This window comes from Lithobates pipiens, unplaced genomic scaffold (assembly GCF_037356315.1).
Source record: "Lithobates pipiens isolate NorthernLeopardFrog02 unplaced genomic scaffold, aLitPip1_a1.2 Scaffold_18, whole genome shotgun sequence".
NCBI lineage: Eukaryota > Metazoa > Chordata > Amphibia > Anura > Ranidae > Lithobates > Lithobates pipiens.
Genome location: NW_027507758.1, coordinates 306,341,217 through 306,358,150, shown reverse-complemented (window position 1 = coordinate 306,358,150; position 16,934 = coordinate 306,341,217). Strand labels below are relative to the sequence as shown.

Genomic DNA, 16,934 nt, shown 5'->3' with positions numbered 1-16,934 from the left:
GACCATGCTACCATGGATTTGTTGCCATGCCTGGCATGGTCAGAATGAAATGAGTACAAAGGAGAACGGGCAAGATCCCCAGGTATTTTACAACAAGAGAAGAACTCAAAAATAATTATCTACATTTAAACAAAAGCAGAATAAAAAACACACACACACACACACACACATATATATATATATATAATTTTAATTTTTGGATAACATACACTTTAATCTACAATTAAGCCCTAACGGGGGAAATGCATTATAGTGGGTAGTCCTCAGGCAGGGCCGCATGGCTTTTGCCATAAATGAAGCTATTGTGACATCATCAGTGTGCAGCTGTTTGTCTCTTCTGTGCTAAGCTAGCTGCTAAAATAACAACGACTATATGACTAACATAAACATTCTACTCTGAAACATTTTGCTAAGAATCCATAACTGGATCTTTGCTCCGACTGAGGACTTTGGTTCTTTTAACAGTTGAAGAATATTTTTAGTTTGACTTGGCCACTTGTTAAATACTTTTTTCTGTCTTCAGTAATAATCCTAATTCAAACTATATACATTTACGTAATAACTGCTATCCCCTCACTGATAGTTTCTGTCTTCAAGTAAATTTTTTATTGCATACCACTTTATCTCTCATGTTGATCTATTCCTTTAAATTAAAGCATCTGTTTTCCAACTATTTAACAATTACTTCCATGCCTTTCTTTTTTACTTTCAAACTCAACATCTAAAGCTTGAAAAAAAAAATGGACGGTCTAATTCACAGCAGTGTTCAAAGTTGAAATTATTATTAAAAACATAACACAAGGGATTGCACCAAATCAATTTATTGTTTTCAAACTCAAAATACAATAATCCTCATCGGAAATGTGGACTGTAAGTTGACTATTTAGCAGTACTTCTTTTGATTTACAGATTACAGTGTAAAGAGTCACTACACTGTACATAGCAGATATTGTAGTTTACATGAACAATTTACTGTTACCTGATGAAACAACCATCTCATGTACAATATACACAGATATAGTACAGAACATTTGCAACATACAGTAGGAATGCATTTAACTGTTAAAAATGTGGCATTTACAAGACTGTATTAGGTTGTATGTTTTGGGCACATTTTGGTAATTGTTACTGAGGCACACAAAACAATAAACATAAGCATTTTAATTCAATAATGAGCATGTAAAATTATGTTGACAATTATGTTGCCCTGTTTGTCAAGTCTTTATTTAACAATTCAAGGAACAATATTTCATAGCAACCAATCATAAATCATCTTTTTAGTAGTTTCACTAAAGTCAACTGGTGAGGAAGAGTAGATGGGCAGTCTACTGTACATTTGTGCTCCGTAAATAAGATATCCTACATTTCAAGATTTATTTTAAAGCTATTTCAACATAAATCAATAAGCTGGCACAAGTTTTTGTAGCAATTTAGGTATATGAACTTATTTTCATTTCAGATTCTTAAATTTCAAGCTGTGAGTTGGGACATTAAGCTAAGTCCGCCCCAAAATGAAATTTCATCATCCACATAACCAACCATGGCTATTTTGTTTAGTATAGGGTCAAACTGCACAGTTAGGATTTCCAGGTAAATGTTTTATGGGAGTTCAAGGTGATCTAACCAAGGCAAGAACAATTACTTTTTTTGGTTCAAAGATAAGATGACAGTGGCCTCAAAAAGGGTACAGGTAACTGAAGTTGGCATTGACACAAAAAACAAAAGTTTTTAATAGGCTGAATCTCTACATACCAAGCTAGAATAGTGAATGCAGGAATAAGCAAATATGCAGTCACCCTACATAATTATTTGTATGGATCTGAAATACATTCAGCAAGGGGGTGGTTTCACACATTGATGGTAGGTTCTCATCAACCATGAGGGACTAAAGAGAGAAGATTGAATGAAGCAGACAGAATAATTGGCATCACTGATGCAAGCCATATATTATACAGTGACATCTTGGTCTTGCGAATTCAGCAGTGAAAGTAAAATATTACAAAAACTTGATTAATCCAGATATCAAACCTAGTAATATGGACTTTTTAAAATGGAGTCAATAACATTCTTCCTATAACTTTATCTGCCACAAAGAACTGTCACTCTACTCTACTGAAAAAATACTACAAAATAATTAAAGTAGAACTATAGGCATTTTTTTAAAGTTTTGGGTAGGGAAACCTCTGAAAATAAAGGAAATCACTTGACCCCCCCCCCCCCCCCCCCCAGGTCACCACAACTTTCCACTTTTTCTGTGAAAATCCAAAAATGTAGGATTTTCATTTGCTTTCACTTTTAATAATAATGGTAAACTGGAAAAATAGAGAGGGGGTACAGACAGCAAAAAAACGTAATAGGTGTTCTAATTCTTCTCCACTCTATCCGAAACTGGAAAAAAATGCCTTAAGTTATACTTTAAGGCTGGATTCACACCTATGCATTTTTAGTGCTTTTTGCATTTTGCAGATTTGCACTACAGAACATGTTCCACAGGAAATCTGCAAAATGCAAAAAGCACTAAAAATGCATAGGTGTGAATCCAGCCTAATTGTTTAGCTATGTAAATTACTCACTGACCAATAACTCTTTGGTTAGGACCCCTGAAAAGACCAGAATGGGCTTAGTGAAGTGTGAATTTGGCCAGCAAAAACCTCTGTACTGAGAACCCCTCATAAGAGAACAATGTTACATCTGGTGGCATAGTGCTTTTCAGAATCAATGTTATTAAAAAAAGCAAATACATTCTATTCTACAGCACTAAAATTACTGTGCTTGGCACCTAGTTTTTTTTAAAGTGATTGTAAATATTTGTTTATATATATAAAATAATAAACTTGTCATACTTACCTGCTCTGTGCAATGATTTTTCACAGAGGGAACCACCGATCCTCCTCTTCTGGGGTTCCCCCCAGCGCTCCTTGCTCTTCCCCTTTGCCAAATGCCCCTACTGAAAGCCACTTTCTTTGAGCGAACTCGTGTGGGCACGCTCCCAAGCCGATCTGTCTGCATTTATTGACAAACACACACAGTGCGGCTCGGCTCCGCCCCCTTGCTATCAATCTGCCCTGTGAGGAGGGAGAGAGCCAAGAGAGCCGCTGCTCTCATGCAGTGCTGGATCAAGATCGGGCTCAGGTAAGTATACCGGGGGGGGGGGGGGGGGGGGTGGATCTTTAGGCTTTGAAACCACTTTAATTCCTACAGAAACATTTTTTTTTTTTTTTTAATATGGTGACATAAGCAATAAAATACAGTTATTGCTAAAACCAATCAATACAAAGTCAAAGGTGACAAGATTGCCAGAATGGCAAAATTACATATTTTGTGCAGCACCACTCACCACTCATCACAAAATTATTTGGAACTGTCTGACATATAAAGGACCAAAATTGTCCTTAAATATGTTGAGGGTAAAAATAAATAGCTGGAGAGGCTAGCAGTGGCGTTTATAGATTGACAACTGTAATGCTAGATAAGCTTTCAGAATTTTCAAAATGATATAATAAGTAATTTCCGGTTGTATATAGTCATCACTTGGCCTCATTCACATAGCCGATTAGGGCCATATAAATCTAAGGATCAGCGCGTGTGTGATCAACAACAGGTCTGTGTGATCAATAGATGTGTGATTACAAATCAGCCTGTCATTGATTTGTACAGGTTTCCTAGCCATGGCTGTCCCTATGTAATCGCACATTGAGTGGTTTCATGTAGTTAAGGACAGATGAGCTGCGCATGTTATTGATTTATACTGGTTTCTTGGCCACAGCTGAGAGCACATACCCAAGATTGCAGCTGCAAATTTATGTTGATTTTTGGAGGTGTATGACACTAATCAGTAGTGTGAATGAAGCCTTTACAGAAGAATTCAGGTATGGATGTTTTTGCCTAGGTACATTGCTCCAGCTTAGACCAATGTAGCTATGCATTTACCATCCCTGTGGGATCCCTCTAGAAGGCAGAAATCATTGTAGTGGACACCCCTACTACAGCGGTCTCCACTAGCTTCCGGGTCCTGCACATTATTGGCAATTTATAGTTTGCAGACCATGCCTTAAGGCCAGGCTCTACAGCTATTGAAAAATACATTGTTGTCTGCTGTGTAAACAAAATGCCAACACTGGACTTCTTGTGTTTACCATCTAGAAAATCATCTAAAGAATCCCCCATTATATGTTAACTATTGTTCAAATGTAAACATTAAACAGGAATGGTACCTTGTATTTCCAAGGAACAATATACTAGTATGATATAGTTATGCCCAGTAAACAGATTTTCTCTTTATTCATATCTCTATACATTATTATTTTTTAATCAACAGCAAATACATAACAAGTGGATATGAGCCATTTGAATTTATGCCTGGTTAACATGTGGTTTTCATTATCACATTGCACTGTTTAATGACACACAGCAAACATGTTTTAAAAAGGCATCTTTGAATAAGGCGAATGTGGCAATCCATTCCAGTGCGTTCTTTCTAAAGTGTGTGAAAAGGTTGAAATCCAACTCTTTTAAAGGAAGCCTTCGCTCGTTGATAGTTCACATTCAGTTCAGAATGACTTAACAGCTCTTTCCACCCGAAAATGTAGCAACAAAAAAGCTAATGTTACTTTAGTGCAATGCCCTCCATGGAAACAGAGACCTCAGAATTTACTTGAGCTGATACACTGGCGGGAATAATGTTCAGATATATGTCATACTGCTGGTCCATGCCAAGGTAGCTGTCACTCATCAGGTACAGTGTGTATATGCACCTAGGAAATAATACAGTCTTGTTAAAGAAAGTGACACTGTGAAGGCAGATTATTTATTAAAATCTCATAAACCCCAAAAGACCTGGGTGTGTACATTTTGGAATTCCATAAGGACTTGGTCATTACCGGATTTCTAATTACTTTAGTGAATAATCTTAACTGTAAACTGGCATATTCACTACAGCTAGACATGACTTGGGGGGTAGAGAAGAATGTGCATTTCTGAATGTGGGATGATATGATACAGGAGCATGATCTGTGATCTGGTGAAAGGGTAAGAAGGAACCCCTTAATCAGTAATACTGGAGAGGGAATTAACTGAAGACCAAGCTTTCTGAACAAAACCAGTCAGGTACTACTTATATGCTTCAAAGAACTTCCAGAGGTTGATGTATACTGAAATGAAAAGTCAGGTGGTGTAAATAGCATTATATTTTACCAAAAATTGGGTAATATATTGTGTTTGTGTATGTGTGCATTTGATAAATCATCATGCTAATATTGTTTTACATTAACCACTTGCCAACCACTGCGCGCTGATATACATCGGCACAATGGCAGCAGACGGGATAGCCTCAGAACGGGGAAGTGCCTATGTAAACAAGGCATTTCCCTGTTCTGGCTTGTCATGACAGAGATCACTGCTCTCTGTCATCGGGAGCAGTGATCGCTGCCATGTGACTAGTAGCCCATCACAGTTAGAATCATTCCCTAAAACACACTTACCCCCCTAGTGGTTAACCCCTTCACTTCCAGTGTCATTTACACAGTAATCAGTGCATTTATATAGCACTGATCGCTGTATAAATGACAATGGTCCCAAAATAGTGTCAAAAGTGTCGGATGTGTCCGCCATAATGTCGCAGTCTGGATTAAAATCATAGATCGCCACCATTACTAATAATAAAAAAAAAAAATGCCATAAAACTATCCCCTATCAATCAATATATGTTTATTGCGATTTTTTACCAAAAATATGTAGAAGAATACATATCGGTATAAACTGAGGATATATATATATCTATATCTATATATATATATATATATATATTTTTTTTTTGATATATTTTTGGGGTATATTTATTATAGCAAAAAGTAAAAAATATGTATTTTTTTCAAAATGTATGCTTTTTTTTTGTTTATAGAGCAAAAAATAAAAACTACAGAGGTGATCAAATACCACCAAAAGAAAGCTCTATTTATGAGAAAAAAAAAGTATGTCAATTTTGTTTGTGTGCAACGTTGCACGACCGCGCAATTGTCAGTTAAAGCGATGCTGTACCGAATCGCAAAAAGTGCTCTGGTCAGGAAGGAGGTAAAATCTTCCAGGGCTGAAGTGGTTAAAAAAAATCACAACATTTTGTTATCCAGGGTCCTCACTTTAAATAAGTATGTGAATTTCCCCGATGCTTAAAAAAAATGAAAAATAAATAAAACACCTCTGGCTGTGAAATAGTTAAATACAGTGATTAACATTTTAAAACATTTCAAAATATCACATCTGTGCAACTTATACCATGCCCAAAATCCAAGGACCAACTTAGGCCCCATTTACACCTGGTAGCTTGAAGCCTGAAGCTGCAAAACGCTGGAGGGAAAAAACTCCAAGTCGCTTAAAGCCAAATGCCTGTTCTGGACCCTTTTTTGTCCCTCGAATTGGGCAGATTTGGGCGTCTTTCTACTTATCACATTGGTGACCTTTTGCTCTGCACAAAAATGCGGCAAAATGCGGTAAAAACTTAGCAACATTGGGGTAAAAATGCCGCAAAATCGCTGTAGAGTCGCTTGATTTTCTACCTGAAAAGGCTATGCTCAGGTGTGAATGGGGCCTTAGTGGAATAGCCAGACCTCCACATTTTAGATAGAAATCCATATTTATATAGTCAGTATTTACCTTCCAACATTTTCTGGAGTGTAAAAGGCAATGGGTATTGTGCTTCTGTTTCTTACGTATCCTACTCTTTTTAGTGCAATAAGCTCTTTTTTGTCCACTTCTCCAAGGATTAGAAACCAGCCCTCATCCTTTGCCTTTGGGAACTTGGGAGCAATTGCTTTACTGTCTTGCTTTCCCTATAAAAATTAACATGATTTAGCTGCAAAAATATCCACAAACACATCTAAACGACATGAATATAATATACACAACATTACACACGACATCTGCAGACATTTTTTAAATAATGTTATACATAGTTACACATAGTTAATCAGGTTGAAAAAAGACACAAGTCCACCTAGTTCAACCAAAAAAAAAAAATACAATCCCATATACACGAGCCTTCAACCACAGTTGAACCAGCGGAAGGAGAAAAACCAAAGTAAAGCATGCTCCAATTTTCTACAGCAGGGGACAAAATTCCTTTCTGATCTCTTGAGAGGAAATTGGATTTTTCTGGATCAACTTTACCTATAAATGTTAGTACCCAGTTATATTATGTACATTTAGGAAAGAATCCAGGCCTTTTTTTAAAAGCAATCTGCTGAGCTGGCCAGAACCAACTCTGGAGGGAATTTAGTCCACATTTTCACAGTTCTTACTGTGAAGAAACCTTTCCGTATTTGGAGATAAAATATTTTTCTTCTCTAGACGTAAAGAGTGCCCTCTTGTCCTCTGTGATGACCTTAAAGTGAATAACTCAACACCAAGATCACTTAGGTGTCCGTTTATGAAATTGTGAACAGCAGTGATCCTGAGGATCGCCACTGATCTCAGCTCATAAACTGTTTATGAAACAGAGCTGATCGGGGGAGAACATGTTCTCTGCCGATGATCTCGGCACACTTGAGAATCCGTCATTGTTTGATACAGAAATGGCCAGTTTATGAAGCTGCGATCTCAGCGCTTCACTGGCGACCTGTGTCAGAATTCACGCTCCTCGAGGATCATTGGGGATCTGAGGAAGAAGGAAGATTATTAACTTGCTTATACCTCGGTCAGACCCCCCCCCCCCAAGACAATAACCATGATCCCCTGTCGTATTTATGTGCATATATATATATATATATATATACACACACATACATACATACACACTGTAATTATTCAACGAGATACCTTTTATTTAAATTTGATGCATACTTTAGACCCTGCCACCTTAGGGCAGTGATTCCCAGGCAACAGGCAAGTACTGTGCAGGCGTTTTTTTTCCTCACTGTGCCAGGAAGCCAGTGCACATCTGCAATGTGAACCCCCCACCCCTTCCCTTGACAGTATTTATTGCACTCTGGGGGTGGGAGCAGAAGCAGACTTTCTGTGGGCTGTTCAGGGAATATATTTAGCCACGGTTATTAGACAGTAGCTGCAGACCAGAATTGGCTAAATTAACATGCAATCCAAGGGTGGTGGCAGCAGCATGCAGACAAAAATACTCTACAGTGGCAGGAAAGGGGTGTTCTACCCGCAGTTCACACTTTGCGAGCCACTTTCTGTTATTTACAGATATTGTAAAACATGTTTTGTTTTTCGTGGGTTCAAAATATATTCTACATGCATCCAATAGATGTAGGTCTTCCCTAAAAATATATTAATATAATTATTTTTTTCATGTTTCCATTTGATTCAGTAAATACAAATATGGCTAAATGCCTTTAAATGAAAAAAAAAAAGTAAATGGTGTCCTTAGAAATAAAAATCTAGGCAATTGATTGCAGCATACTGCCTATCAAAAAGAATATTAATCACTCGGAGTGCAGTTTATCATGACTAAAAAAAATCTGAACAATAATTCCTGATACATTTGAGGTTACCAGCTTTTTACCTTTTTGTATCCTGTACGAATCCTGTACAGATTTACTAGCAGCACATATTCCTGATCAGCATGTAACGTGTTCCATTTTTTCTCCTGAGCCCCTGGAAGTATAATAGGAATGGGGAGCTCATTCTGTGCTTGGATTGCATCTTCCCACCATCCTTTAATGCTCAGCTGAACATCAATCACTGGAAGATTTGACACAAAGTTCCAGGCCTGAAATGAGATTTAAAAGAGCAAGTGGAAAAGGCTGTATATGCAAATCTCAGGTTTAGAATGCAAATAAAAGTGACTAACAGATGTAACATCAAAACAAGCACATTTCTATTTAATATACATGGAATCGATGTTTCTTTACCTAGATTTACAAAAATAAAAGGGATATAAACATATCACACATAAATATGCCATAATACATCCCATCAAATGGTATTAGATTCTTTGCAGAAAATTATACCATTTACGTAACCCTATTTTAAAGCTAATGTTACTGTTCTTTAAGGCACCCAAAATTATTAGACAATCATCATCCGATAACGCAGGTCAGAAGGAATGGACAATAACATTGTTATCTATGAACAATCATATGCGTAGTCTAAAATTTACAAATGAAGCAATTAATCTGAGCATTTCTTGTGATAAATGAGCCATGTAAGAGTTAAGCCCAAGCAATAATGAGTATCGGTGAGTGGCAGACGTGGTAAAAAAACAAACAAAAAAAACAAAAACTTACAGTAGCGGGTCCCTTTTCCTCACAGAAAAGAGCACCTTCCTGAAATATGCCTGCACTAAATCTCAGCAGCACAGCAGCTAAGACTGAAAGAGAATCTGCAGCTGATACAGTATAGTGATAAGGATATGCAAAAGCTGGTCTCTCACTGCTTCTATTTCTCCTTAAAAAAATGTCTAAAGTAGCTGGCCTCCTCACCATAGAAGACCTTGGGGACCACTGTTGGGTAATATGGGTTATCAGCATTACTGGGCCTGGAATCTTTTTGCAGATTCTGGGTGACAACTGGGTTGTTTACAGTATTGTAGAAGGCCCCAGATTATATTGGGATACCACCTCATAGTCTGTACCCAGATTATGCACACATGCATACATTATGTGGCCGTAATGCACAAGAAATGCACAGAAAGTTAAAAACGGTTGTAAAAATGCCAGACAAAAAACAAGTATGTTTTAGCGTCTTTTTACGGGCGTTTAGCCTAGTGTGTAAGCTATGTTTAGTAGCCGCAGTGTTAAGAAGCGGGGCCGCTGGCATCCTTAACAATCAGTAAATAGCTGATTGTGAAGGAGAGGGCTGGAAAGCCGGCCACAGCGTTCTTCATGACAGATGAGTCATTAGCTGTCAGTGGTCTTTTCTGCTGACAACTGAATGTAAAAAAAATACAAAAAAGTGAAAAAAAATTAAAAAAAACAGCGTGGGGGTTCACCCCTATTCAGACAAGGCTCTTTAGGTCTGGTATGGATTTTAAGGGAAACCCCAAGCCAAAATGTGGGGGAAAAAAAGAACTGCACGGGTTCCCCTTCAAAATCCACACCAGACCCTTATTCGAGCATGTAGCCTGGCAGGCCAGGTAAGGGTAGTGGGGACGAGCGCTCCCTCCTAAACCATACCAGGCCATACACCCTCAACATGGGGGGCTCTGCCCCTCTACCCCAAAGCACCTTGTCCCCATGTTGAGGGTCTGCAGGCAGGGGGCTTATCGGAAAATGAAAGTCCTCTTTAACAAGATGTTCCCCAGATCCCGGACCCCCTCCTATGTGAATGAATATGGGATACATTGTACCGCTACTCATTCAGCAAAAAAAGTGTCAAAAAGAAATAAAAATTCAGACACAATTATTGACAAGTCCTTTGTTAAAAATAAAAAAACAATGTCCCCCCGATGTAGATCCATCGTCAATAACGTCACCGCCAGACGTGAAATAATAATAAGAAAAAAAAAGCTCAGTTAGCGATGAAGGCTAACCACCGGCTGCCTGCGCCCGTCATGTAACAGTTCTTAAATAGCTTAGGGGCGGGGCTACCCAGCAACTTCACCTGGTGGCGCTGCCCCGTGACATCACCGCCGGTGCAGGGCTATTTAAGAACTGTCACATGGCAGAGAAGGCAGTCAGCGGCTAGCCTTCGTTGCGAGTGTAGATTCTTTTTTTCTTATTTTTTGGCAGCAGGCATCATGATTGATGATGGATCTACAACAGGGAACATTGTTTTTTTTAATCTTAAGGAACAAATTTTCAAAAACGGTCTGTTTTTATTTCTTTTTGACACTTTTTTTGGTGAATGAGTAGGGGGTATAATGTACCCCCATAATCATTCACATGGGGGGCTGGGATCTGGGGGTCCCCTTGTTAAAGAGGGCTTCCAGAGTCTAATAAGCCTTTTGGTCCAAAGACCCCCACAACTACAGCCCAGGGTTGTGGGGAAGAGGCCCTTGTCCCCATCAACATGGGACAAGATGCTTTGGGGCAGGGGGGCCATGTTGAGAGCATGTGGCCTGGTATGGTTCAGAGGGGGAGGGGCATTTGCTTGTCCCCCTCCTTTTCTGGGCTGCCAGGCTGCATGCTTGGATAAGGGTGGGGTATGGATTTAGGGGGGGGGCACACCGTTTTTGTTTTTTTTTTCCATTTTTATATTGCTGGCAATGCTTTTTGGGGAAGCCAGCTGACAGCCGATGACTCATCTGACTAATCACTGGTTGTTTTGACACACCAGCGGCATCTGCAAAAAAAGAAAAAAAAACTGTTTAGCAGAGTTTAGGATACATTAGAAGCTGTTACTCCAGAATGAGCTGGCTCTGGGTTACTTTTACAGCTTCTAAATGCCTATGCCACTAAAAGCTCCTAAAAGCCTACATGTGCATGGACACATAGAATAACACAGAGAGGCATTTTGGAGCTGTAAAAAAAAAAGTCTTGACGCCACTAAAAGCAGCAATAACAATGCCCTGTGTGCATGAGACCTTAACATAAAACAAATGTAAAAAATGTATCTCAATCACCTTAACTCAGCTCATTTACCATATATTAATATGTCATCTGAATCCAAAGCAAATAACATCAAACAATATTGCACATTAACATGTCAGCAATAAGTGTCCTTAAAGTGTTCAAATAATCAAAATCTTCAATTACAATGTGTGCGGTTCACTCCCACATGAAATAGTGCAGATATTCCGATCCTTTGAAAATTAAAGTGCATATCACACGTGCTTCCTAATGTGAAAATGCACTCACCTTCTAGATTTCACCTGAACTAATATGTATCAGACAGGTCAAAGTAGGCTTATGTCGTCTCCCTGGTTCCTATGGATCACAGTTCTGCCTGTATCTATTTCAGCATTCCTCGTACACAAGATGAGAAAAAGACCCCCAGACAAGTCACAGTTTCCTCAACAGGAAATTCCACATTTCTCACAAGCAAGGAGAGGAAAAGAGCCACATAGTATTAAAAAGATTAAAATTTGCTTACATGGAATCGGTTTTGCGGTGCATGTACCAGTAATAATGCAGATGTCCAGAAAGTAAAACTTCACAAAGTGCACAGAGGTGCAGGGATACTGGTCAGACCTGCCCTCTCCACACAGAGGAATCTCCGCTCCTTAACCTCTAATCACTGCCCAGGCTTGAACTCACAGAGGACTGTGAAATGCAGCAGAAATCCACTGCACTGTTCTTTTTTCAATTTTCAAACATTAGATTTAGGTTAAGTTATTCCTAACAAGGTTTTATTGTTTGTTAATATAAATACTTAAATGTTCGTAGTCTGGACACAGGTGCATTTTAAATATACTTTCTCGCCCACTAAGATATTGTTCTTGTCCATCAGTAGGCTTTATAGATCATAGTATAATAATACTTTTAGGAAGCAACTGTGAATAAATACATGAAATCAGGAAGAATTATTTTATACCACGGATTGATATTTGATGCACCCATATTAGTTTTTAATATCTAGCTTTTGGACTTAGGCCCCTTTCACACCAGCAGATCGATCAGGTCTGCCTCTCAGTTTTTCAGATGGACCCAATCGGACCACCCATTGTTCTCTATGGAGTGGCGGATAATTGTGGACATGTGTTCGCTGACACCTGCTGGGCACTGCATTCAATAAAATTTGCTAAAAACAGACATATGGCAATACGTTAGTCATCTATCCACCCCATAGAGGAGATTGGGCTGTGTCCTTGTCCACTCTGCGCAGGGGAGCTGTCACCCGCCTGCTCAACGGGGAAAAAGCTGAGAGATCCCACGCTAAGCAGGCGAATTCCACTTGGATGGATCTGCTTTGTGTGAAAGGGGCCTTACCTTTAAACCAAAACAACAACAATTAGAAAACAAACTGAAAGGGTGTCTAAGCTACTGAAAGTGTCGGCATTTTACACCTGCTGTCGTTTTTCTTTTTATTCTGTTGGGGCACACCCCCGAAAATGTGACGGTGCAAAGTGATTCATGTACCTGTCAGAGAGAGGTAGATAAATCTCTCCATGTGTGCACTGAGGTCAAAGTGTACACAGTGTATACTCCTTCCACAGTGTACTCCCACCCTCCTTCCCTGGCTACTGTGTTCATCACACTGGCAGGTGGAGGGCCAACAAGTTTTGTACTGGGTTTGGGTGAAGCTTGATAAGGAACTGAAAGTTTAGTTTCCCATCCGTTGCAGCTTACTTTTGATTTCCAAAGCATGACAGTGGGCGGATCGACAGCTGCTATTCAGACCAATAGCAGCTTTCAAATTCGCTCACTGCTTGTGTATTGTCAATCAAAGATAAAGTGGATTTGATGGGGAAGTAGTCTCAATTTCCATGACATCACCTTTATTTACATTTAGCTTTTGGCTGGGGAATATCCTGCCTGACAACTAAATGGGGCTGGGGTACAGTACCGTAAGAGAAGGTGTCACATACATGACAGCTTCCCAGCACAGACATAGCCCACTCTGAATACTAGCACACCTCTGTATGCTAGCTTTGAACTGGTCTTAATTACAGGCAGTTTTCTAATCTGAGAACTGGTGGTAATGCATCAAGAATAAGTGGCCGTAGTTGAGACAGGTTCTTAAACTTGCTGTAGTAAAAACTATCTGAACTTGCCACATGTGTTGATAATGTTACCGACTCTGGTGCAAATGCTTACCTGAATAAGGCACAGGTAGTTATTATGGAAACTACTGCCAAAAATCTATTACAGACATAAGATTTCCATCTATTTTGTCATCAACTTGTGCTTTTTAGAGAAATTAGGGGGGCACCATATGCAATAAGACTTCCTATTCTTTCCAGACAGTTTGAGATTGACAAACCTCATTATTTTTACAATGCCTGTTGAAAATTCCTACTGACCAGTAGGATAGCAAATTATAGTGATAGGCTATAGCAATATAAGCGGGCAGGTCTTGCCTACCTGTCTGCACTGTGTACCTACATCAACATATTTGTTGGTTATCATGAAAAAAAAATATGATAAAATTGTTGTGTATATCAGGAAATTACACAGTCTAGGAGATAAAAAAAATAGAATATATTTGTAAATGTTCAATACTTAAGATCCCTTTCACACTGCGCTGCCCATAGCGTCGGTGGTAAAACGCCGCTATTTTTAGCGGTGTTTTACTATCGGATTTGTGGCGCATTTCGGCCACTGGCAGGGCGCTTTTAACCCCCGCTACTGGCCGAGAAAGGGTTAAAACCGCCCGCAATGCACCGCAATAGCGGCGTTTTTCCGGCGATATAGCCATGATGTCCCATTGATTTCAATGGGGAGCAGCGGTGGAGGAGCAGTAAACAACGCTCCTTCACCTCTCCAAAGAAGCTGCTGGCAGGACTTTTCCTGACGTCCTGCCAGCGCACCGCTCTGGTGTGAAAGCCCTAGGGAGACAATGGTTCAGCAGTTTGAGGGCGGATTGCAGGTGCTATTTTTAATGCTATAGCGCCTGCAAATTGTCCTCGATGTGAAAGGGGTCTAAGTTTCACTTATACACAAAGATTATATTACTCTGTTGTGGTATTAATATTAAGTAACACTATATTAGTATAATCTACAGGCATAAACATGATGTGTAAGGAATAAGAAGTATTCCAGTTAATAAAGGACAAGCCGGTAAAATGAATATGGCTCTACTCTGCTGCACTGTAGCAGCTATCTGCCCATACATCAAAACAGACAGCGTAAATGCACAAAGATGCCATATACGCTCACACTAGCTATTTTTGCAGGTACTATGAACACCAGCCAAACATATTTATCTGAGGATTAATCTTCATCTACTGAATCAGACAAGGACGCCAGCATGCATACAATTATTTAATTAGCAGCCAAATCCTCTCCCAGTTAGCAGCCGTTGCAGGCATACTGATGTGGCAAAAGATGCAAATCTCGCAGTAGTACTGCTTTTTCTCATTACTACTGCAATTAGCACTTAAATTGATGCTTTAAACCTGCTAATTTCTGGAATAATTCAGAATTTTGATGTTACCTGGGATCGCCTCACAGTAGAGTCTGCACCAGATTGCTACGCAAATTGAAGGGCTTTTCAGCCAAATAACCATCATTGTATCAGACGATGCCAATTTGCATTTGGTTTGAAAGATAACAGAATGACAATTTATGCAAATAAATTAGGTAAGTTTACTTCTGAGTTCTCCCTGAACAAATTATAACAATGTTCTTATCAATTTTCATCACATTTGAAACTTGTTGTGTGCCGAACTTCCACTGCAACAGGAATGTGTTAAGTGAAACGGTGTTCCAGTTTGCACAAATTGCCTTTATTCTTATTATTTATGTTAATTGAGTTATACATGCACACATTTAATCAGCTTTACTGAAATGCTATTTGTTCACTCTCTGATATCGGTACAAAGTTGGATCCCGTGAAATTGATTCTATCGAAATTGAATGATCAATCAAACAGTCAATATTGCTAACCATGACAAATCCTTAATTGTATGGTAAACAAACCTCATCAACCACTTGAATGCTGCCTCTCAGGAAAAAAAAAATCCTACTACTCAATGATAAAAATTCATTTAAAATAATTCAAAATATAAAAACATGCAGTAATGGTAATGATTTCATCAGGCACTTAATGATGCTTGTTGGTAAGAAAGTGACAAGATTGCTAAACAATCTGAAGTTTTGCTACATACACATACAGTATCTCACAAAAGTGAGCACACCCCTAACATTTATGTAAATATTTTATTATATATTTTTATGTGACAACACTGAAGAAATGACACTTTGCTACAATGTAAAGTAGTGAATGTGCAGCTGGTATAACAGTGTAAATGTGCTGTTCCCTCAAAATAACTCAACACACAGTCATTAATGTCTAAACCACTGGCAACAAAAGTGAGTATACCCCTAAGAATTTTTTTTACAAATTGGGCCCAATTAGCCATTTTCCCTCCCCAGTGTCATGTGACTCGTTAGTGTTACAAGGTCTCAGGTGTGAATGGGAAGCAGGTGTGTTAAATTTGGTGTTATCACTCTCATATTGGTCACTGGAAGTTCAACATGGCACCTCGTGGCAAAGAACTCTCTGAGGATCTGAAAAAAAAAGTATTGTTGATCTACATAAAGATGACCTAGGCTATAAGAAGATTGCCAAGACCCTGAAAATGAGCTGCAGCACTGCGGCGAAGACCATACAGCAGTTTAACAGGACAGGTTCCACACCATGGTCGACCAAAGAAGTTGAGTGCATGTGCTCAGCGTCATATCCAGAGGTTGTCTTTGGGAAATAGACATATGAGTGCTGCCACCATTGCTCAGGTCACAAAAGACCACATTCAGAACCACCATGAAGGAAAAATTTGTAACACAAATGTGTAAAAAATAGAAAAAAACTATAATATCCTAAAAATGCATAAAATATTGGTTCCAAAACGTAATCCCCAGGTTGCAACAGTGATGTTGAATGATCGGGATGACATTTGCATCTACTGCACCAGCATCAAATGTTCAAGTAAGTAAATGCAATGGCAAATGTTTTGCAATTGCAACACTTGTGAAAAAGTCAACCCAACTTACCTTTACCTTAATGTTACACTAAACATTTTCTTGATTATATTTTGTGATACATTTATGGGGGGTACACCAATTATGAATGTTGCTTTGGGAAAAAGTTTTCTTTTTAACCGTTTATTCTCAATAAAATCAAATATACCAAACAATATATGTATCCAAGTTTATAAAGTGTATTGGTATTCCCGCGCTGCACAAGTAATAAATAATATTCTGTGATCTAACTGCTGCAATCACTGAAAAGGTCTATCCATGACCAATAAAGGGATGTGTAAAAGTGAATGGTGCTGCGTTGTTAATATTAAAGTGTGACACTTAAGCTGGTAAAGACAAATACAACCATCAAATATTGAATCCAAACGGTGTACTGAAAACAAATACAAATAAAACATATAG

At 38.8% G+C, this 16,934-nt stretch overlaps 1 protein-coding gene across 1 annotated transcript in view; it reads right to left on the bottom strand.

Moving 5' to 3' along the window:
- Window positions 1–805: 805 nt before the first annotated feature.
- The window catches only part of ASCC3 (activating signal cointegrator 1 complex subunit 3), a 1,010,279-nt gene continuing 994,150 nt past the window's right edge, over window positions 806–16,934 (bottom strand). Inside the window, exons 40-42 of the mRNA XM_077487192.1 lie at window positions 8,513–8,719; window positions 6,649–6,824; window positions 806–4,754 (exon numbers count right to left, since the gene is read on the bottom strand). Of these exons, the coding sequence (XP_077343318.1) occupies window positions 4,607–4,754; window positions 6,649–6,824; window positions 8,513–8,719 (531 nt within the window). The 3' untranslated portion in view covers window positions 806–4,606. The remainder of the gene's footprint in view (window positions 4,755–6,648; window positions 6,825–8,512; window positions 8,720–16,934) is intronic.